This window comes from Panthera uncia (assembly GCF_023721935.1).
Source record: "Panthera uncia isolate 11264 chromosome B3 unlocalized genomic scaffold, Puncia_PCG_1.0 HiC_scaffold_1, whole genome shotgun sequence".
NCBI classification, from domain to species: Eukaryota; Metazoa; Chordata; class Mammalia; order Carnivora; family Felidae; genus Panthera; species Panthera uncia.
The window spans coordinates 73,969,576-73,992,937 of record NW_026057582.1 but is presented as its reverse complement, the minus strand read 5'-3'; the positions used below and the strand labels follow the sequence as shown (position 1 = coordinate 73,992,937).

Below are 23,362 nucleotides of genomic sequence, written 5' to 3'. Positions count from 1 at the left end.
CCTCTCTACCTCTAGCCTGCTTGTGTTCTCTTTCTCTCAAAATAAATAAATAAACTTTTAAAAATGTAGTGGAATATTTTGTGGTGGCATATTTTGGTTTCCTATAGTCATATTTCAGAATGGTCTTTTCTGGTCACCCACAGTAAGTTTTCACAAATACCCCATTTAAAAAACTTTGAAAGTTCCTTTTGTTAAAGTGTTAAAAGATGATAGGAGCACCTGAGCAGCTTAGTCGGTTAAGTGTCTGACTTCAGCTTAGGTCATGATCTCACAGTTCGTGAGTTCAAGCCCCGCATTGGGCTCTGTGCTGACAGCTCGGAGCCTGGAGCCTGCTTTGGATTCTGTGTCTCCTTCTCTCTCTGCCCCTCCCCGACTCATGCTCTGTCTCTCTCTCAAAAATAAGTAAACATAAAAAAAAATAAAAAGAAAATAAAAAGATGATGGTCCAAAACAGTATAGGAGGAAAATGGATTTAAGCCCAATTAGTATAATAGCTTTATGTTGTTGCTTGGGTTTTCCCACATCCACTTCTTTAACCCCATTTGAATAGCTGCATATTCATTTCCTGTCAGGAACTATCCTTTTATTAGAGGAAGAGAGTGTGCAAGCAGTGGAGAGAGAGAGAGGGAGAGGGAGAGAGAGAAGGAGAGGGAGAGGGAGAGGGAGAGGGAGAGGGAGAGGGAGAGGGAGAGGGAGAGGGAGAGGGAGAGGGAGAGAGAGAGAGAGAGAGAGAGAGAGAGAGAGAATCCTAAGCAGGCTCCACACTCAGCACAGGTCTCCACAGGGTTCAACACTCCACAGGGCTCAACTCAGGGCTTCATCCCACAGCCCTGGGATCATGACCAGAGCCAAAACCAAGAGTCAGATGCTCAGTCAATGGTGCCCCTATTCTTCTCCCCCTCTTTTAATTTATTTTTTTAATTTACATCCAAGTTAGTTAGCATATACTGCAAACAGTAATTTCAGGAGTAGATTCCTTGATGCCCTTTACCCATTTCGCCCATCCCCCCCTCCCACAACCCCTCCAGTAACCCTCAGTTTGTTCTCCATACTTATGAGTCTCTTCTGTTTTGTCCCCCTCCCTGTTTTTATATTATTTTTGTTTCCCTTCTGTTATGTTCATCTGTTTTGTCTCTTAAAGTCCTCATATGAGTGAAGTCATATGATATTTGTCTTTCTCTGACTAATTTTGCTTAGCATAACACCCTCCAGTTCCATCCACGTAGTTGCAAATGGCAAGATTTCATTCTTTTTGATTGCCAAGCAATACTCCATTGTGTATATATACCACATCTTCTTTATCCATTCATCCATCTATGGGCATTTGGGTTCTTTCCATACATTGGCTATTGTTGATAGTGCTGCTATAAATATTGGGGTACATGTGCCCCTTCCTATTCTTCCCCTTTTTGTGTGCAGTGGTGAAGTCTTGGGGTGATGGGGGGGGTTCATGAGGTACAGAGCTGATGGCCAAGAAAGAATTCTTGAAGATGTCTTTGGTGCAAAAAGATGATTTTATTAAAGCATGAGGACAGGACCCATGGGCAGGAAGAGCTGCACAGGGGTTGTGAAGGGTAACTCATTATATACTCTCAGGTTGGAAGGGATCAGGGATAGAGTCTGTAAGGAATTTTGGAAGCAAGATTTCCAGGACCTTGAGGGGCTAGCTGTTGCTAGGGAAACACCACTTATTACCATTTAATAAAACCTCAGTCATGAGACCCTTCAGATGGATATCAGAGGGGCTATAAGCCTGAAGCATGATTGCCAGCATATATCCTGGGGCACTTGACATAAAGGAAGTAGACTTACAGGATCCTGGAGGTTGGGATAATGTTTTGTTTTGTTTAATTTTTTAATGTTTATGTAATTTTTGAGAGTGAGAGAGCAACAGAGAGAGACAAAGCATGAGCCAGGGAGGGACAGAGAGAGGGAGACACAGAATCTGAAACAGGGTCCAGGCTGTCAGCACAGCTGAGGTGTCAAACTTGCAAACCACGAGATCATGACCTAAGCCAAAGTCAGACACTTAACCAACTGAGCCACCCAGGCTCTCCTAGGTTTGGAAAATGTTAAGCCAAGGTTCCTGTTGCCCAAAGCAAAGTGTCATCATCAAGGCACCTGAGCTCCTGTAGGGAGATCACTCTGCCGGTCTCAAAGACTTGTCAATGGGCTGCTTACAGTAAGGGAATTTAATTTTGCTTTTGCCTTAGTTTCCCACATCACCATGGCAAGCACTTAAACCTCTTTCCTTTGTTCTTGGGTAGCCAGGAGCATCTGAGGAATATCACACATATTCCACCTGGGGAGTGGGATATGCCAGCTTGTATTTTTCCCTCAGCTTGCCTCATGCTCCCTTATCATGCAGTATTGGTGGAGTTATCCATCAAGGTTCCCAATCTCCTCTACTGGGCCAAATGATGGTCATGAGATTCGAGCTAGGCTAACAGGATTTTTTCTTATAGGAGACCAGAATATACCACCCTAAAAGATGACTCTTTGGCATAAAGATTATTATTTTTTATCAATGGAGAAGGCACAAACTTAACTCTGCATAACAAACTTTACTTTTGTTTACCATACTTTTCCTGGTCATCTTTCCATAACCTGCCAGCCTCACACTGTTCTTCCTTTGTTTTAGCTAAAAATAGTATGTAAGCCCAAAGTCACACCACCTTATTGAATGACTCATCCTGATGCGGAGAACAAAGGCAAAAGAAATATAGGGAAAAAATTGGGGCACATACTTTGCTAGAGGCGAAAGGCAACCTTAGCTTGACATTAGCCTGGCCTCCAGGACCCTGTGAAAATCCCTTTGGAAACTTCCTTTTTCTCTACCCACCCCAAGGTATATGTTAGGAATCATCTTCCAAGCATATGGCCCACTGCTATTCACCTGAAGGGTGTCATGGCTAACATTTTACTAGACAGTAGTAAATGATCTTTTCCTAACAGCAGCTAGCCCCTCAAGGTCCTGGAAAACTTGCTTCCAAATTCCTTAGAGACTTAGGCTGTCCCACACCCCCTCTCAACATGAAGGTATATAATCAGTCATCCTTTACAACCCCAGTGCAGCTCTTCCTGCCCGTGGGTCCTATCCTCATGCTTTAATAAAATCACTTTTTTGCACCAAAAATGTCTTAAGAATTCTTTCTTGGCCTTCAGCTCCGGACCCCCACCACCCCAAAACCACATCAGAAAGGAGCTCCAAAGAGCTGTACAAAAGGGAAGACTTTTCTAGTCAGGGATGTGGAGCAAGGAAATTTTAGCAAAAGAAAGCAAAGGATTGTTTCAGGGAGGGTCACTTTCCTTTAGGGGGAAGAGCAGTGGAGGCTTATCATGCCAATTACCTCACCTTCCTTTGGGGGGTGAAAAGAGCCCATCTGAACGATTATTGCCTTGGTGCTGACCAGAAATTTCCTAACCGACCAGTTGAGACTACATTTCTGGGAGAGGTTGAAATTGCAGTTCGGTTAGGTATTAGGCCCCAGCTGGATGACTTGTCCCAGCATAAGTGACTCTTGACCTTACGGTTCTCTTAACATTCCTAAATTTCCATTCCAGGTACAGGAGGCACACATTCTTTCCCCCTGTAGTCTTATTATGGGAAAGCTGTGTAAGTTAGAAATCGATTTGCTTAACGGAGGAATTCTAACCCAATTAGAAGGAAGGAAGGAAAGCGTTGGGTGTAAATGTGTGGTTAGTAAAAGCCACCCTGCCTTGAAGAGCTACAGTAAAGAACAGAAGAGTGAGACAGCACATGTGAAGTTTTCTCACTGAATATACCCTTTGATTGCACTTTGGTATAATTATAATGTAATTTAATAATCTTAGTAGAATGCAATGAGCACTAGTAAAAGCTGAACACATTAAGGCTGAGACAATAGTTCTGTGCCTAGAGAAGGGAAAGATCAGAGGAGAGGGTATCTGAGCACAGCCTAGAAAGATAGGTGAGTAATCAAGCAGAATAGGTCAGAATAGGTCAGAAAAAGTAATCAAGCAGAATAGGTCAGAATAGGTCAGCAAAGGAAACAACACCAGTGAAAGTGTGAAGTGCTAAAATATAATGTTTTCGGGGTACCTGGGTAGCTCAGTCGGTTAAGCATCCAACTCTTGGTTTCGGCTCAGGTCATGATGTTGCAGATCTTGAGCTCGAGCCCCATGCCGGGCTCCATGCTGACAGTGTGGAGCCTGCTTGGGTTTCTCTCTCTCTCACTCTCTCTTCCCCTCTTCCGCTTGCTCTGTCTCTCTCTCAAAAAATAAATTAAAAAAAAATTTAAATATAATGTTTTCTAAAAGTAAAAAAGAGTAACTATCATGAAAATTTTAAAAATAAATCCATGTTATTGAATAACTTCATAAATAAGCCCATTTTATTGGACTCATTAATTAATAAGGAAATCAGTAACATGTTAAAAATGGTTCAAGTGTGATCTTGGTTTGTAGAAATGTATATTTTCTGCTGGACAAAATTCAGTTGCACTGCGATGAACAGGAAACATCTGCATTATATTCAGTTTTGTACAACTTCATTTCTATACTGCAGGTCAAGGAAAGGTATACACTTCTGTAGTGTCTGTCCATCCCTGTAGATCTGCTAAAGAACTCCAGGCACTCCAATGGGAGGACACACAATAATCTCTTTTGTCCATTTCCAAGTCTCAGACAATTTTCCCCTCAGGAGATATGGAAAACTGACAACTTATGCAGGAAAATATATAGAGTTCCTTAATACTGGTATGGAAAGGAAGAAGGAAATCATAAGAAACAGTATGACCTAGTAAATGGCCAAAAAAAAAAAAAAGGCATTACATGCCCAAATTGACCAATGGGCTAAAGGTTGGGGACAATTTTGAGTGCCAGCTCTGCAGAAACCATAAAACCAAACCTCACAAAGAAACTTGGAATTCATCACGTAGCATCAGCTTCTGACTCACTGTTCTGGCCACTCACTGGCCAGATGCCTGACACAGAAATACCTCAGCAACCATGGAAGGGGGAGTGTTCTAAGTGGTCTGAATATGGCTGATAATCATCATTGTTGTTTGGTTAAAGATACTAATCTTCTGGGGTGCCTGAGTGACTCAGTCGGTTAAGTGTTCGACTTGGTTCGGGTCATGATCATGCAGTCCGTGGGTTTGAGCCCTGCATCGGGCTTTGTGCTGACAGCTAAGAGCCTGAAACCTACTTCAGATTCTGTGTCCCCCCGCTCTCTTTATGCCCTTCCCCCGCTCACGTTCCGTCTCTCAAAAATAAATAAATGTTAAAAACATTTTTTTTTAAGATACTAATCTGTTATCTCTGTGACAAGAATTTGGCACTCTTACTATTGCCATCAGCAAGCATATAAGTCTAGAGAAAGGAATAGGCTGAATAACAGGCCTATCCCCTTCCAGCTGAGCAGGAGAGTGGAGGAGACACAGGTGTGTTTAAATACACACGGGGTGTGTGAGGTGTGCCCACAATGGATACATCAGATGCCCTAAACTTGCTTTGCGATTGTAGGGCTGGAACAAGGGCCAAGCCAACCACCAGGGTCTGTTCCCAACACAAGGAGCTTCTGACAGTGTTCAGGACACGTTACTCCAGGATATGGCATCTTGGCATAGCAAATCTTTTAAGCTAAAGAAATTTGAGAAATGACAGGTGAGGAAAAGACTTTCTGATCTTCCCCTGAAGCAGGCCATAAAACTCTCACGCGAGAGGTGCTCTCCCTATACCCAGAGGAAAGGAGCATCCTTATCTCCAAAGATGGAGACATGGAGAAGAATCAGAACAAATTTCTTGCTGAGTTTCCCCCAGTTGACTACACTTCGCTCATACCCTTTGTTCTATCACATCTTTCCACAACTTTCCACTTGTCATCAAACCTAGCGTGAAAACACTCAGGTTTAACCACTTCTTTGGGTCTTCACATCCTTAGCGAGGCTCCCATTTCACATTAAACTTATGTTAAATAAATGTGCATGTTTTTCTGTTGTTAATCTGTTGTTGTTATAGGGAGCCCAGCTAAGAACTTCAAAGAGTAGAAGGAAAAAATATTTTTCCTCTCCTGCACTTCTAAGATTTGGGATAATTTCAGAAAGATAGATAGGAGAAGTAGACTCTCCCATTCATGTCCTCCCCAATCTGTCTTGCACTTTATCTGTGGTAGCTAGGCAGTAATTCACCTGCCTGAATTAAGACAAAGTGAAAACTTTATTTCAGGAGTCAGGCAAAGCCCAGTCTTGAGAACTTGGGCAATGGGTGAAAATCCATGTCAGCCAAGTAAAATGATTCTCAACTAGAAATTGGTATCAGATTCACTGTGGAGTTAACCAAACATAGGTGTGCAAAAGACCTCATTCCCAAAGATTCTGTTTCAGAAGGCCTGGGATATTGGCATTTAAAAAAAAATTTCTTGGACCATTCTTTTTCTTTTATGTTTATTTTTGAGATAGAGCATGAGCTTGAGCAGGGGCAGAGAGAGAGGGAGATGCAGAATCCAAAGCAGGCTCCATGCTGTCAGCACAGAGCTCAACATGGGGCTTGAACCCACCAACTGTGAGATCATGAGCTAAGTTGAAGTCAGACACTTAACCAAGGGAGCCACCCAAGGCACCCCTCTTTAGGCAATTCTGATGTGAGGCCAGGGTTGGGAAGCCCTGCCTAGGGACATGGTAATCAGATACAGTTTCCCTCTGCTGGTGAGTTTGGGTACTGTCAAATTGTGGAAGTGCAGAGAAAAGGGGTCCTGTCCTGACACATGTGGCTGTACAATTGGATATATGAGTGCTAGGCAGATAGACATCTTTTTTCTTTTCTTTTTCAATTAATAGACTTATTTGTTCAGAGCAATTTTAGGTTTGCAGAAAAATTGGGCAGAAATTATAGAAAATTCTCTTATGCTTCTCCCTTCCTCTCTCTCCTAACCACACAGTCCACAGTTTTCCTGCTATTAACATCTTGTGTTAGTGTGCTCCTTTTGCTGTAATTGATGAACCCATACTGATTATTATTAACTGAAGTCCACAATTTAATTAGGATCAGTTTTTTGCATTATATAGTTCTATGGGTTTCGACCATGCATAATGTCATTGTAGGAGAGGAAAAAGTTTTCCTTGGCTCCCTAAGGGTCTCTGGCTGGGTTTGAAAATTAAACCAACAAAGAGAGATTTAGTAGGAGAAAAGCATATGAATTTTATTGAATTTTTTACGTGTACATGGGAACCATCACAAGGGAATGAAGAGCTGAAGAAATGACCAGAGCAAGAAACTTCATACCTTTTAGACAAACAAACAAAACATCTGTGAAGAATTGACAAGATAAAGGGGTTTGGTTTGTGGATAGTAAATGGTGAGGAAGTAACTAGAAAGACAAGGGCTAGCTTAACAAGGTTTGTTTGCAGGTTCCTCTGTACCACCTCTGGCTGGTATGTCTTTGTCTCCAGTAAAAGAATTTATTTCCTGCCTTTATGCAAAAGAGAGAGAGAGAGAGAGAGAGAGAGAGAGAGAGAGAACTTTTCTGCATTTACTGATTCTAATTGCCTTTACTGCAAAAATAATTTTTATGTCTAAGAGCCAGATTTTGAGGTGGAGGTCTGGTTTCCTTCAGCATGAACAAGGACTATCTCCTCATTTATTTAGACTTTCTTTAATTTCTTTCATCAGAGTTTTATAGTTTTCCTCATATTGATCTTGTACATTTTTATTAGATTTATATCTAAACATTTCATTTTTCTTTGATGCTAATGTAAAAAAATTTTTTTTCAAATTCCAATAGTTCATTGTTGGTATATAAGAAAGCAATTGATTTTTGTATATTAACCTTGTATGCTACAATTTTGCTATAAATAGACATCATTTTTATCCTGTAGGTAACTGAGGCCATTAAAAGCAAAAGTGTCCCACTATTATATTTATGCTCCAGGAATACTAACCTGGGAGTGATATGTACAACAGATTGGAAGGAAAAGAAGCTTGAGGCTGGGAGTCCATGCAGGAGGCTTTTATGTGAGCCCTCCATGAGACAACAAGATTGTGAATAAAGGTATTGCAGCACCAGTGGAATAGTAATAACAGATTCAAGACGCAAATACCCTCAATTTGCCCTTTTCCTTCGTGTGTATGGGTCTCTTTGTTACCAAACTCAAACTTGTCCGTGCATCTGATGCACAGTAAGCCAAATTCTGAGACACTGGATTTAAAACAAAGAAAGCTTTATTGTAGGAAAGGCAGCCCAGGGAGAAGTCAGAGGATCATTCCCAAAGCTGCTTTGCCCTGATGAGCTTAGCTACAGCTTATATACATGAGAGAGGGGAAGGTATGAGGTTTCAAGAAACCCCCTTGTTAGGAGGGGGGCCTTGAAACAATCTGGAGGTAAGCATTCTTCTGGAAAATGAGTCACTATTTGGGATCTGGGATCAGACACATCAAGATAGATGTTACTGTCCGGTCGCTATCAGGTTTCTACAAGTGGTGGGTAAACAGGGAGTAGGGGTGAAAAACTGACTGATGGTGCATGGGGTTAAGAGGTACGTTAAGGGGCGCCTGGGTGGCTCAGACGGCTAAGCGTCCGACTTCGGCTCAGGTCACGATCTCGCGGTTCCTGAGTTCGAGCCCCGCGTCGGGCTATGTGCTGACCGCTCAGAGCCTGGAGCCTGTTTCAGATTCTATGTCTCCCTCTCTCTGACCCTCCCCCGCTCATGCTCTGTCTCTCTCTGTCTCAAAAACAAATAAACATTAAAAAAAAAAATTAAAAAAAAAAAAGAGGTACGTTAAAAGTAAGTACAGAACAAAACAACGTGGAACTGAGTTAGTAATGCAATTAATTCAACTGTAGTTTTGTTCATGCTTTCAAAACAGGTCCAAAAACCAATAGTCCTGCCTTATCTTCACACACAGTTCCCTCTTTGGGGTGCCCTTACCCCACCTCTTCACTTAACTTCTAATTAATCCTCAAAACTCAGTTCAGGTGTTGTGACCCTCTCTCTGGTCACTCCTCACAGTCCCCTGTTGTTTCTTCCACCACAGCTGCAAATGCTATTTATATTTATTAATATACAATGTAGTGTTCTATTTATCTGGCTGTCTCTTTCATTAAATCATGAGCTCCTGAATCTAAGTAGCCATTATCTAGCCCCCAATAAACATACACATAAATAAATAATTCATTCATGTCTGTTGTTGGAATTCACAACATTATCAAGTACATGACAATTATTATATCAAATTTACATGGTGTGCTTTGTCCTAAAGAACTGAAATCATAGAGCTTCAAAACACTGAAGCTTCAGATCAGGAAGGAAACACTCAACCCATATCAGGAAGTCATCAGTTCCTCAAAACTTCTTTGAGTCACATTGTTTGTTTAAATAGGGCTTACTCCTCCTGTGTCTGCAGTGATACTGATTTTAAACAGTTGAGTTTGAGAGTCTGGGTTTCATCCACACTGTGTGTAAGAATTTCACCTTTCAAGTCCTAGGTTTCTCTTTCCTAGGGCCCAGAACCCATCTGCACCCAGGTGGACAGGAGGCTCTGGCATACCTGGGAGGGGAACAGCAGACAAAAGCCTCTGAGTCTGGGACTAACCACTGCTTCTGTTCTCAGCGGGAGCCCCAACACGGAGACCTGGTAAGGAGAGAAGCCTGGGAGCTGGGGAGTAGAGCAATGAAGATGGCTGGAAGGTCCGCGTCAAATAGATGGAGGACAAATATTCCAGGAAGGTGGAGGGAAGAAACAATGTTCTGTAAGCATAAGTATAGGAAAAAGAGAAGAAAATGATCTGCCAATCAGAGGAAAAGACATCTTACCTTATATTCCTCCTCACTGGGCTTCAGTCTCTTCATAGGATTGTGAGACTCAAGTGAGGAAGAAGATAGCTAAAAAAAAAGAAAAAGGAAAGACCAATGACCATCTTAAAAGGCACAATAAAAATCTAAATGGTTGTGAATAATAATTTTGCTCTTATTGCTTCTACTACTATCACTACCTCATTTTTTTCTCTCTTCTTACAGAGAAAAGATGAGACTGGATCTTCTGGGACACTTTCCTCTCCTCCTGCTGCTGCTGGCTTTATGGGGGCCAGTGCGTCCACTTTGTGCTTGGCGTCAATCCCTCACCAGGGCCCAGTGGTTTGAAATTCAGCATGTAAGGTCAAGCCCTGTCAGGTGCAATACAGAAATGAATGGTGTCAATAATTATACTCAGAACTGTAAGGTTCACAACACCTTTCTGCATGACTCCTTCAAGAACGTGTCTGATACCTGTCTTTTGTCCAACGTGACCTGCAAAAATCGGATGAATAACTGCCACCGGAGTCCACAGCGTGTTAATATGACTGACTGCACACTCACTTCAGGGAAGTATCCCAACTGCAAGTACAAAGATACTCCCCTGTACAAATTCTTCATTATTGCCTGTGATCCCCCTCAGCAGGGCGACCCTCCCTATCGGTTGGTTCCTGTACACTTAGATAACGTTATTTGAAGTTTCCATCACTTTCCCTGTCATTCAGCACAGGTTTTCTTATGATCTCCTCTGCTATTTCTTTTCCTTTGTTGATTTCCATGGTTCCCATAGAAGAAAGAAGGAGGGTACTGGGCGGGGGGGGGGGGGGGGGGGGGATTCACATGCCAAGGATGCAAGACCAGCGCTGGGGACAAAGAGACATGGGATTCTTTTCTGCTTTGGGAGGTCTGTGTGTTTTGAAGGAAGGCAATAGGGAAGAGGGCAAAGAAAGACACAGGCTTCCATATTTTTAATCTTGGAACTTCTGCCAAGCTTTGGTGCACTGTGTTCACAGCAATAAAACCACTTTCTTTTGCATTGTAACGACTGTGAGTATGTGTGTTTGGGGCCCCTGTACATCATTGCCACTCTGGAGCCACCTAGACTTGCATTTGCCAGCATTCTCAGAACTATTTGGGTCTTAGGCAACCTTAGAGGTTATTAAGCAACCTTGGGCCTCTGCCACTTCTCTCACCACTGCGTCTTTGGGACTTTGGAGCAAGAAAGTTCTCTATCCCTTCAAACTCTGTTCATAGATTTTACATATTTCCCTTAAAACCATTGTCTATGTTTATCTGTAGGTGGCATGGATGCCTCATAGACTGTTTTGACAGCACTTTCACACACAGATTCTAACACTGACAACTGATGCATCGTAGATCTTTACTATTGGTTTCTATATTTCATCAGATAATGTTTTAAATATAGGTAGTAGTAAGGATAATAATCCACTATAGGCTTAGCGTCAATTCTCCCATTATAATTTTTTAAAAAAACTATTTTTTAAATGATTATTTATTTATTTTGAGAGAGAGAGTACTAGCAGGGGAGGGGCTGAGAGAGGGGAAGAGAGAGAATCCCAAACAGGCTCTGTGTCATTAGCACAGAGCCCTATGAGGGCTCAATCTCATGAACCATGAGATCATGACCTGAGCTGAAATCAAGACACTCAACCGACTGAGCTACCCAGGTGCCCCCAATTCTCCCAATCTTTTGGAATCAATGAAGAGAAAACATAAATTCAAGAAAAAAAAAGCAGTGGGAAACTAAAAAAAAGCCTTACATAAATCCTGAAATATCACAGAAATAATGGCGTTTTGGAACAGGTAGTGGATTTAGAAATTGAAGGACTAGGGTTAAGAATTAGGCTGGATTAAGAATTTAGGTCTTAGATGTAGGGGAGGAAGAATAATTTTCCCTCTATCTTCCTAGATTCTTGACTGAGACCCTCCCCATCCCATAATAAAAAGGCAGATTAATGAGACAAAAACCATTTAAATTATGTACATACATATGGGAGCCCCACAAAAATATGAGATACTCAAAAGCAGCCAGCCAGCTGAGGCTTATGTACCATCCTGGGCTAAGGAAAGGATAGGGGTCAAGGATTTTAAGAGTGGGGGGAAGGCAATTCATAGCAAGGTAAGAAGAGGAAATGTTTGGTAAACAAAATTTGCCCTGCCATGCTGATGAGCCACTCAGATGAAAAAGCAATCCCTATTATAGCTCACTTCCATGTACAGGTCCCCTTTCTCATGTAAATTTGCTCTATGAAAGGGTAACCTCTACTCTGCTTTCAGAATTTCTCCTGTGTCTCAAAATGTGCAGCTTAAAATAATTCTTATGCCAAAGAGTCACATTTTGGGGTGGCATATTCTGCTACACATCATACCCTTCAGTTTCCTTGTCAACTACTAGACTCATTGGGCTAGCAGGCCAGTGTAAGTCAAAGTGTTTTGTAGACTGATCTGACTTTGAGTAGCAGCCAAACACAATGCATATTAGAAAGGCCACATATTGAAATAGTTTCAGGTCTGTCAATTACCAGTACTGCAGAATGGTTCTTTCCAAACCAAGCTATTCCTTTAACAGGTGTGCTAATTGGGCTCACTTTCCTTTATGCCACATATTTATATCATATCTTTGAAACAAAGACTGAAATATGAAGTTTCAGGTTTCAGGAGAATGGATTCCAAGGGTGCTAAATATTTAAGGCCCTTCTCACTGGGAAGAGAAATGAAGGCAGGACAACTTGGCATCTGAGAAGGTGGGTACCCATAGGGGAAATTCTGAGAGGATTTCAGTCCTCCAATTTAGAGCAGCTTTCTTTTTTTTTCCCCCAATATATGAAATTTATTGTCAAATTTGTTTCCATACAACACCCAGTGTAGAGCAGCTTTCAATAGTATTCATCTTTAAGCAGTGTTGTATTTACATTGTATAGTTTCAGTCTTCAAGTAAAGTCTGTGGGGAGTGGACAGAAGGATCTGTGTTCATGCTTGATGTAAACCAGTGTAAGAAAGTAGCATCATCCTCAGGGAAAGGGATCTTCAGATGGTCTGCGTTGACCTAATCGGGAATCAGAATGGACTTATGTACAATATAAATGATGGGGTTTGGGAATGGTGGTGGGGGTTTGGAGCTGACAGCCAAGAAATACTGTATTTCTTGACAGCCAAGAAATAATTCTTAAACATGTCTTTGGTGCAAAAAGTTGATTTTATTAAAGCACAAGGACAGGACCCAGGGGCAGAAAGAGCTGCACTGGGGTTGTGAAGAGTGCCTGGTTATATACTACAGAGTTGGGGGAGGTAATGGCAAAAGGCAGGCCTCCAGAAGGACTCTGATATACTAAAGAGGACTCCAGGGATACCTGAGTCCTTGCTATTGTCAACTTCAGGTTGTTTTTTCCTCTAGTAAGGCATTATCATTAGGATGGTAAGGGGTTCGTGGAAAAATGTTATACTCTGTATTTGCCTCAAGTATTTGTCAATGAGCTCAGGTTATAAGGACATTTAATTCTACCTGCCATTTCCTTCTTGCCTTTATTCCCCACATCATTACAGAGGGGAGGGTGATAATAGGGCCTCCAGGAAAGTAAATCCATAGTTTTCGGGAGATTAGGCTATTGATTGTAAACTGATAGATTAGGCTATTGATTGTAAACTGATAGAGATATGTCCTGCATGACTGTGATCTCTATCAGTCAACCACTTGTTTCCTTTCCTTTCCTTTTGCTCTTGGGAAGCCAGGAGTGGCTGAGGAATATCATACATATCCCACTGGTGGGGAGCAGGGGTGCTAGCTTGTGCTTTGTCCTCAGCTTGCCTCATACTCCCTCATCATAAACATTACTTGGACAATTCCACAGATTCTTGGAGAAAGAAAAGACTGAATTTCCTTTACTCAAACCACTCAGTTACTCACTGTTACTCAACTATAGTTATTTATACATTAAAGGGAACTCATAGATTGAAGAAATTGTAGGAGGGAGTAAGAATGAGGATAACTTTGGGAAAATCTCTTATGATGAAAGGTGTTAGTTCTAAATAAATGGACTAGATGGTGGAGTCTCTCAGTTTTGTGCTATTTTCTGCATTCAATAATGTATTCTGGGAGAGTCAAGATAATTGACTAAATCAGATACTCATTTAGGTATATCCCTAAATCAGCTAAAATGACCTGATAGCATTATACAATGGTCCAAAAAGTAGTAAAACTTAGAAAAAAATTTAGGAAGTAGGAGTTAAGATGTCACAGTAGTGGGGGACCCTATGCTTGTCTTGTCCCTTCAACATAGCCAGATAAAGATCAACTCATTCTGAACACCCAAGAAATCAATCTAAGGACTGAGAGAAAAAACTGCACATTCAGAGGGAGAAAAATGGCCACATCGTGGTAGTTAGGAGCTGCAAAGAGTTGATTTGGGGGAGAAAATAATCAAGGCTGCTGCAGAGGGGAGGGACCCCTGATCATGGAGAAGGAAGCAAGACAGAAAGAGTGAAAGTAGCACATAGGGAATTGCACAAGAAAAACTCTTCCCCAAAACCATTGACTGAGAAAAGGAGAAGGGCTGACTATTGCAAGTTTTTATAAGCAGCAGATCTCAAAGTTTGAAGTTTTAGAAGTCCACCCTGATGTGGGAAATAAAGGCAGAAGGAAATGCAGATAAAATCATATTTCCTTATGACCTGCAGCCCATTGACAGATACTGGAAGCAAGCAGAGTAGAAAATTTCTCCCAGAACTCCCTACTGTCTTAATGTTAAGGCTTTGCTAGAGAGAAAAACAACTTTAGCCTGACAGCAGCTAGGCCTCCAATATCCTGTGAGTCTTCTTTCGCATATGAAAATCCTTTGGAAACTTCCCTTTGACTTTACCTCCCCCAACTACTAAGTATATAATCAGTCTCTCCTCATGGTCCCGGGGTGGCTCTTCCTGCCCACGGGTCTTGTCCTTGTGCTTTAATAAAATCACCGTTTTGCACCAAAGATCTCTCAAGAATCCTTTCTTGGCTGTGGGCTCTAGACCCCACCACCATTCCAAAACCCCATCACACACCATCTCTGCCTAGTCGACTCAGTGGTTCTCCTCTGGGGAAGGAGGACAGAGGCCCAGGAGTTGGACACTTAACTGACTGAGCTGCCCAGGTGCCCCCAGATGAACTAGATTTTAAACTGAAGTCTGCAATAAGAGATGAAGAAGGGCACTACATCATAATTAAGGGATATATACATCAAGAAGATCTAACAACTGTAAACATTTATGCCCCTAACTTGAACACCCAAATATATAAATCAATTAATCACAAACATACAGAAACTCATTGATAATAATACAATAATAGTAGGGGACTTCAACACCCCCACTTAGAGCAACCGACAAGTCATCTAAGCAGAAAATCAAGAAGTAAACAATGGCTTTGAATGACACACTGGACCACACGGACTCAGCAGATCCATTCAAAACATTTCATCCTAAAGAAGCAGAATACATATTCTTTTCAAGTGCACGTGGAACATTCTCCAGCATAGACCACATACTGGGTCACAAATCAGGCCTCAACAAGTACAAAAAGATTGAGATAATGCCATGCATATTTTCAGACCACAATACTATGAAACTTGAAGTCAACCACAAGAAAAAATTTGCAAAACCGCAAATACATGGAACTTAAAGAACTTCCTTCTGAAGAATGAATGGGTTAACCAGAAAATTAAAGAATAAATAAATAAATAAATAAATAAATAAATAAATGGAAGGCAAATGAAAATGAAAACAGGACAGTCCAAAACCTTTGGGATGCCCCAAAGGTGGTCCTAAGAGGGAAGTATATAGCAATATAGGCCTGTATCAAGAAGCAAGACAAATCTCAATACACAGCCTAACCTTACACCTAAAGGAGATAGAAAAGGATAAGCAAATGAAGCCTAAAGTCAGCAGAAGAAGGGAAATAATAAAGAATAGAGTAGATATAAATGATATAGAAACAATAGGAACAACAACAACAACAAAAACAGAAGAACAGATCAATGAAACTAAGAACCGGTTCTTTGAAAGAATTAATAAAATTGATAAACCTCTAGCCAGACTTAGCAAAAAGAAAAGAAAAAGGACCCAAATAAATAAAATCACAAATGAAAGAAGACAGATGACAACCAACACAACAGAAAAAGTAAGAATTATAAGAGAATATTATGAAAAATTATATGCCAATAAACTTGGCAATCTGGAAAAAAGGGATAACTTCCAAGAAACATAAAAATTACCAAAAGTGAAACAGGAAGAAACAAAAAATTGAAGAGACACATAACCAGGAAACAAACTGAATCAGCAATCAAAAATCTCCCAACAAACAAAAGTCCAGGGCCAGATGGCTTCCCAGGAGAATTCTACCAGACATTTAAAGAAGAAATAGAGGCATCTGGGTGGCTCAGTCAGTTAAGCATCTGACTCTTGATTTTGGCTCAGGTCATGATCTCACAGTTCATGGGATCAAGCCCCATACTGGGCTGTGCTGACAGCACAGAGTCTGCTTGGGGATTCTCTCTCTGCCCCTCCCCAACTCATACTCTTTAAATAAATAAATAAATTTTTAAAAATAAAGAGTTAATATCTATTCTTCTCAAACTTTTCTAAAAAATAGAAATGGAAAGAAAACTTCCAAACTCATTCTACAAGGCCAGCATTATCTTGATTCCAAAGCCAGACAAAGCAAAATTATAGGCCAACATCCCTGATTAACATGGATGCAAAAATTGGCAACAAGATACAAGCAAATCAAATCCAACAGTATATTAAAAAATTAGTCACCACAATCAAGTGGGATTTATTGCTGGGCTGAAAGGGTGGCTCCATATTTGCAAATCAACCAATATGATACACCACATTAATGAAAGAAAGGATAAGAACCATATGACACTCTCAATAGATGCAGAAATAGCATTTGACAAAATACAGCATCCATTCTTGATAAAAATCCTCAAAAAAGTAGGGATAGAGGCAACATACCTCAATGTCATAAAGTCCATATACAAAAGACCTGCAGCTAATATTGTCCTCAATGAGGAAAAATTGAGAGCTTTTTCTCTACAATCAGGAACAAGACAGGGAAATCCAGTCTCATTGTTATTTAACATTGTACTCAAAGTCCTAGCCTCAGCAATCAGACAACAAAAAGAAATAAAAGCATCCAAATCATCAAGGAAGAAGTCAAACCTTCACTATTTGCAGATGACATGATACTCTATGTAGAAAACCCAAAAGACTCCACCAAAAAATTGCTAGAACTAATACACAAATTACGCAGTCACAGGATATAAAATAAACATACAGAAATCTGTTGCCTTTCTATACAACAATGATGAAGCAGCAGAAATCAAGTAATTGATCCCGTTTACAATTGCATCAAAAACAATAAAATACTTAGGAATAAATTTAACCAACAAAGTAAAAGATCCGTGTACTCTGAAAACTATAAAACCTTTATGAAAGAAATTGAAGAGGACACAAAGAAATGGAAACACATTCCATGCTCATGGATTGGAAGAACAAACATTGTTAAAATCTCTATACTACCCAAAGCAATCTACACATTTAATGCAATCCCTATCAAAATAACACCAACATTTTTTAATTTATTTTTTTAATATACATCCAAGTTAGTTAGCATATAGTGCAACAGTAATTTCAGGAGTAGATTAATGCCACTTACCCATTTAGCCCATCCCCCCTCCCACAACCCCTCCAGTAACCCTCTGTTTGTTCTCCATATTTAAGAGTCTCTTATGTTTTTGTCCCCTTCCCTGTTTTTATATTATTTTTGCATCTCATCCCTTATGTTCATCTGTTTTGTGTCTTAAAGTTCTCATATGAGTGAAGTCATTTGATATTTGTGTTTCTCTGACTAATTTCACTTAGCATAACACCCTCTAGTTCCATCCACATAATTGCAAATGAACACCAGCATTTTTTACAGAGGTAGAACAAACAATCCTACAATTTGTATGGAGCCACAAAGGACCCCAAATAACCAAAGCAATCCTGAAAAAGAAAAGCAAACCTGGAGGCATCACAATTCTGGACTTCAAGATGTATTACAAACCTGTAGTCATCAGGACAGTATGTTACTGCTGTAAAAATAGACACATAGATCAATGGAATAGAATAGAAAACCCAGAAATGGAACCACAACTATACGGTCAACTAGTCTTCAACTAAGCATGAAAGAATGTCCAATGAAAAAAAAAAAGACAGTCTCTTCAACAAATGGTGTTTGGAAAACTAGACAGCAACATGCAGAATGAAACTGGACCACTTTCTTACATCATACACAAAAATAAATTCAAAATGGATGAAAGACCTATATGTGAGATAGGAAACCATAAAAATCATAGAGGAGAACAGAGGCAGTAACCTCTTTGACCTCAGCTGAAGCAACTTCTTACTAGACACGTCTCCAGAACAAATGGAAACAAAAGCAAATATGAACTACTGGGACTTGATCAAGATAAAAGTCTTCTGCACAGCAAAGGAAAAAATCAACGAAACTAAAAGGCAACTTATAGAATCTCAATCTTCTGTTGATGAATATGTAGAAAATGTTTACCAATGTAGATTTAGATGTGGAATTGTCAAGCTATATGTATATTTTCAATTTTACTGAATATTGCCATATTTTCTTCAAACCGATCGTAGCATATTGCATTTTCCAAAGATGTCCACACCAACATATCCCATTCTACATGCTCTTCTTGTAGTGTGATGTTGATTCTCCTTTATTAAAAGGTATGGTCTGTGTTTCCTTTCCCTGAGTATGGGTTAGTTTTAGGAACTCACTTCTATTTTATTTTTTTAATGTTTATTTTTGAGAGAAAGAGCACAAGTGGGGGAGGTGCAGAGACAAGAGGACAGACAGAGAATTTGAAGCAGGTTCCGCAATGACAGCAGAGAGCCCCATATGGGGCCTGAAGTCACGAACCCCCACGAGATCAGGACCTGATTCAAAATAAGATGCTCAATGCCTAAGCCACCCAGGGACCCTGGAACTCACTTCTAATAAATAGAACGAAAGTAGCACTGCATGATGTCCACGGCCAAGTCGTAAGAGGTGATACAGCTTCAGCTGCATTGTCCTTCTCTGTCTTGGGACACAATCTCCATGCTATAGAGAAGCTCATGCCACCCAGAGAAGCCTGGTACAGATATTTCAGCCATCAGGCCCAGCTAAGGTCTCAGCCACTATCAACCACTCATCATGTGTGGTGAACACGCCTTCAGGTGATTCCTGCTCTTAATCTTTGAGTCCTCCAGCTGTGGCCTCAGACATGGGAGCAGAGACAAGCTGCCCTCACTGTGTTCTATTTGAATTCCTGACCCACTCAAATTTTTCCTTTCTTTATAACAAAATAAAACAAAACAAAAAACCCAAAGGAGGGAGATTTTTCACACAAACCTTCTAAGGGAAATATTGAGCAATATAACAGCCTACGGCCCCAGTTTTTACCACATATGCAGAAATGTTCTTTTTTCCCCTCTTGTGGTCATATTGTATAGCACCCTCCTAACAACAGTTAACTAACAACAGTTGATAAACGGCCGTTAGCCAAGATTGCAATGCAGGCTGCAGCTCAGTGTCTAAAAGTCTAAAAGTCCATTCATGTCATGTTTCAGCTACTGTTTTAATCAAAGGGTTCACCATGCAGGAGTCTCAGAGTGTTCACTATCAAGGACAGAGTAAAGCTGGGGAGTGTTTTAGTTGTTTTTTTGTTTTTTGCTTCTTTGTTTTTTATTTAACTGAATCCATACTTCATTCAGATTTCCTTAGAATTTACCAATGTTCTTGTTCTGTTCCAGGGTCCCATCCAAGACACCACTTTATATTTAGTTGTCATGTGTCCTTAGGCTCCTCTTGGCTATGACAGTCTTTCAAACTATCCTTGTTTTTGAGGACCATGATAATTTTGTAGAGAACTGGTCAGGTGTTTTGCAAAATGTAATCATCCTAGTTTTAAACCAACTTTTCTGGGGTGCCTGGGTGGCTCAGTTGGTTAAGTTTCGGACTCTTGATTTAGGCTCAGGTCATGATCTCAGGCTCTGCGCTGACAGCACGGGGCTTGCTTGGTATTCTCTCCCCCCCCCCTTACCCCTTCCCTCAAAAATAAATAAATAAACATTAAACCAAATTTTCTTTCAAATTGTCATTAATTGGTGGGCCCAGGCTGCAAAGAGGAATAGTTGGCTTTTGCATTGAAAAGACCTGTGGTAGGAATAAACAACGGAATATCCTTGGAAGTGGGGGACTGAGTGATTGATAGATTGATTGATGTATTGATTGGTTTTCACACTGACACGTTTTTAACCTGCAGCTTTCAGAGTAGAGATGACCCGGTTCTGGCAGGTGCACGGAGACCAGGGCCCCTATGCCCACCGTGTTCGCGGGGCGGGCAGTCTATCACACCCTGCATCCTCCTGTTGTGTCCGCCAAGCACAGGCCGGGGTATCTGTGTCCAGCTGGGCCAGCCCACGGCCAAAGTCGGTCTGGTACATGGCACCTCTGCAGGGTCCGCACCTCCTCCCACGGTTGCTTCAGGGTGCCAGCCGTCCCTCGGGGACCGGGTGGGGGACCACGGAAGCCCCTGGCTCTGAGGAGCACCCGTTAGATGAGACCCGGACCCCTGCCTCCCTTCAGGGCCCAGTGGGAAGAGCGTCCAGGAAAGATCTTGGGTCCCACGGTGAAGACTTCAGGGGCGCGGTGCGCCAGGGGCTGTGCCCAGGCTCTCTGTCCGGATTCAGATACGTGCTCCCCGCGCGCACTCGCCACAGTCTCCCACTTCCGAGCAGCAGTGTGCGAGTTACAGCCGCTCCACATCTTTGACGATATGTGGTATGGTCAGTCATTTTAATTTTGACCACTATAATAAGTGTGTAATGGTTCTAATTTGCATTTCCTTAATGACCGATGTTATGGAACAATTGGCTAGTTTGATTTCCTATTACTAAATGTTGAGTTTTGAGATTCCTTTATGTGCTCTGGATACATATTTTTAAAAATTAGGGGCGCCTGGGTGGCTCAGTCGGTTAAGCGGCCGACTTCGGCTCAGGTCATGATCTCGCGGTCCATGAGTTCGGGCCCCGCGTCGGGCTCTGTGCTGACCGCTCAGAGCCTGGAGCCTGTTTCGGATTCTGTGTCTGCCTCTCTCTCTGACCCTCCCCCGTTCATGCTCGCTCTCTCTCTGTCTCAAAAATAATAAATAAACGTTAAAAAAAAAACTTAAAGAAAATTTTAAAAAAAAATTAAAAAAATAAAAATAAAAATCAGATATCTGGTTTGCAAATACTGTCCTAGTTAGTAGCTTGTCTACTCATTCTCCTGATTCTTCTTTTAAAGAACAGAAGTTCACAGTTATGTTTAAAGCTTTATTGACATAGAGCTGAAACACCATATGCTGCATGTATTTAAAGAGTATAGTCTGGTAAGTTTTGACCTATGCATCCACTCATGAAACCACCACCATGATCAAGATAGTAAACATATCCATGCTTCCCCCAAATTTTCTTCCTACTACTTTATAATCCCTCCCTCCTGATTTACTGCCCCCACCCCCACACCAACTTTATAATAAGTTTTGAAACCAAGTGGTGTTAGCCTTTCAACTTTGTTCTTTTTAAAGTTGTTTTGGCTATTGTAGGTTCTTTGTATTTCCCTGTGAATTTTAGAATCATCTTACCCTCCAGGGATTTTGATTAGGAATGATTTGATTCTATAGATCAATTTGGGGAAAACTGACATATTAATAATACTGAGTCTTTAGACCCATGAACATTATATAGCTCTCTTTACATTTTCTTGGCAAATCTTTTTATTTTTAATATTGATGAGGTTCAGGATGCACGTCCCAAACTATGGCACCTTGGCATAATATATGTTCATCAATCTGTTCCCATTGCTCAGATGAAGGAAAACATGGAGCCTTCCCTTCTGTCCCCACTAACACCAAGTTCCAGTGCTTTAGTGCAGGATGTATGATGGGATGAGTTACTTCAGGGACTGGGGGATGAAATGGTGGCACACAGAGCACTGATCCAAGAAATTAAGAGATTCAACTCAAGACAACTGGAAAAATTGGTGACAGAGTGTTATTAGTTTGCTAGGGCCACCATAATATGATACCACAAACTGAGTGCCTTAAACAACAGATGTTCATTTTCTCACAGTTCTGGAAACCAGAAGTCCAAAACCAAGGCTTTGAAAGGTTTGGTTTCTTCTGAGGCCTCTTTCTGCAGCTTGCAGAAGGCTGCCTTCTTGCTGTGCCCTTACATGGTCTTCTCTGCCCACATGAACCCCTGACATTTCTCTGTGTGTTCAAATTTCCTCTTCTTATAAAGACACCAGTCACATTGGATTAAGGTCCACCCTAAGGGCCTCATTTTGACTTAATCATGTCTTTAAAGGCCCTAACTTCAAATATAATCACATTCAGAGATACAGTCAAAACGTTTCTGAGAACCTAGGGCTTCACCATATAGCCTTTGAGAAAATACAATTCAGCACATAGCAGAGGGTATAAAGAAATGGATAAATTTTTAAAAAGTGGTTTATAGAAGCCTCTAAAAACCAAGTAATGGTGTGAGACATTCATGTGTTTTAGTCTCTAATTACAGCTTGGCTACTTCTGTGAGATGAGAATACAATGAATAAATTTAATCTGTACTCTGCTCTTATGACAGCTGTTTATTTGGTGGCTACCAAGAGTGTTGAGGATTTCACAGATAGCAGTTGTATAAAGAAATGTATTGAGGAAAGAAATGATGGTTTTATATCTCCCATTATCTAGGCTGACTGAAGGAAATGCAGGTGCATATGGGTGCTGTAAAAAATACAAGGGTTGCAAAATGAACTACTGGGACCTTATCAAAATAAAAAAGTTTCTGCACAGTAAAGGAAACAATCAGCAAAACTAAAAGGCAACTGACAGAATGGGAGAAGATATTTGCAAATGACATATCAGATAAAGGGTTAATATCCAAAATCTATAAAGAACTGATCAAACTCAACACCCAAAAAACAAATAATCTAGTGAAGAAATGGGCCATTTCTCCAAGGAAGATATCCAGATGGCCAACTGACACATGAAAAAGTGCTCAACATCACTCATCATCAGGGAAATACAAATCAAGACCAAAATGAGATACCACCTTACACCTGTCAGAATGGCTAATATTAACAACTCAGGCAACAACAGATGTTGGTGAGGATGTGGAGAAAGAGGCTCTCTTTTGCATTGTTGGTGGCAATGCAAGCTGGTGCAGCCACTCTGGAAAAAAGCATGGAGGTTCCTCAAAAAACTAAAAATAGAACTACCCTACGACCCAGCAATTGCACTTCTAGGCATTTATCCACGGGATATAGGTGTGCTGTTTTGAAGGGATACATGCACCCCCATGTTTATAGCAGCACTATCAGGAATAGCCAAAGTATGGCAAGAGCCCAAATGTCCATCGATGGATGAATGGATAAAGAAGATGTGATATATATATATATATACATATATATATATACATATATATATATATATATATATATATATATATAT

The 23,362-nt window shown here is 40.8% G+C and overlaps 1 protein-coding gene across 1 annotated transcript; it reads left to right on the top strand.

The window, feature by feature from the left end:
* The first annotated feature begins 9,341 nt into the window (after positions 1-9,341).
* Positions 9,342-11,648, top strand: RNASE6 (ribonuclease A family member k6). Its single transcript, XM_049613181.1, has 2 exons — positions 9,342-9,612; positions 9,996-11,648. Exon 2 carries the CDS (start codon positions 10,003-10,005, stop codon positions 10,465-10,467), a length of 465 nt encoding a protein of 154 aa, XP_049469138.1. The 5' UTR covers positions 9,342-9,612; positions 9,996-10,002; the 3' UTR covers positions 10,468-11,648.
* The last annotated feature ends 11,714 nt before the right edge of the window (positions 11,649-23,362 follow it).

What these genes read in the sequence shown, in the direction of transcription:
- RNASE6 (XM_049613181.1), top strand. Translation starts at nt 10,003, where the DNA reads ATGAGACTGGATCTTCTGGGACACTTTCCTCTCCTCCTGCTGCTGCTG.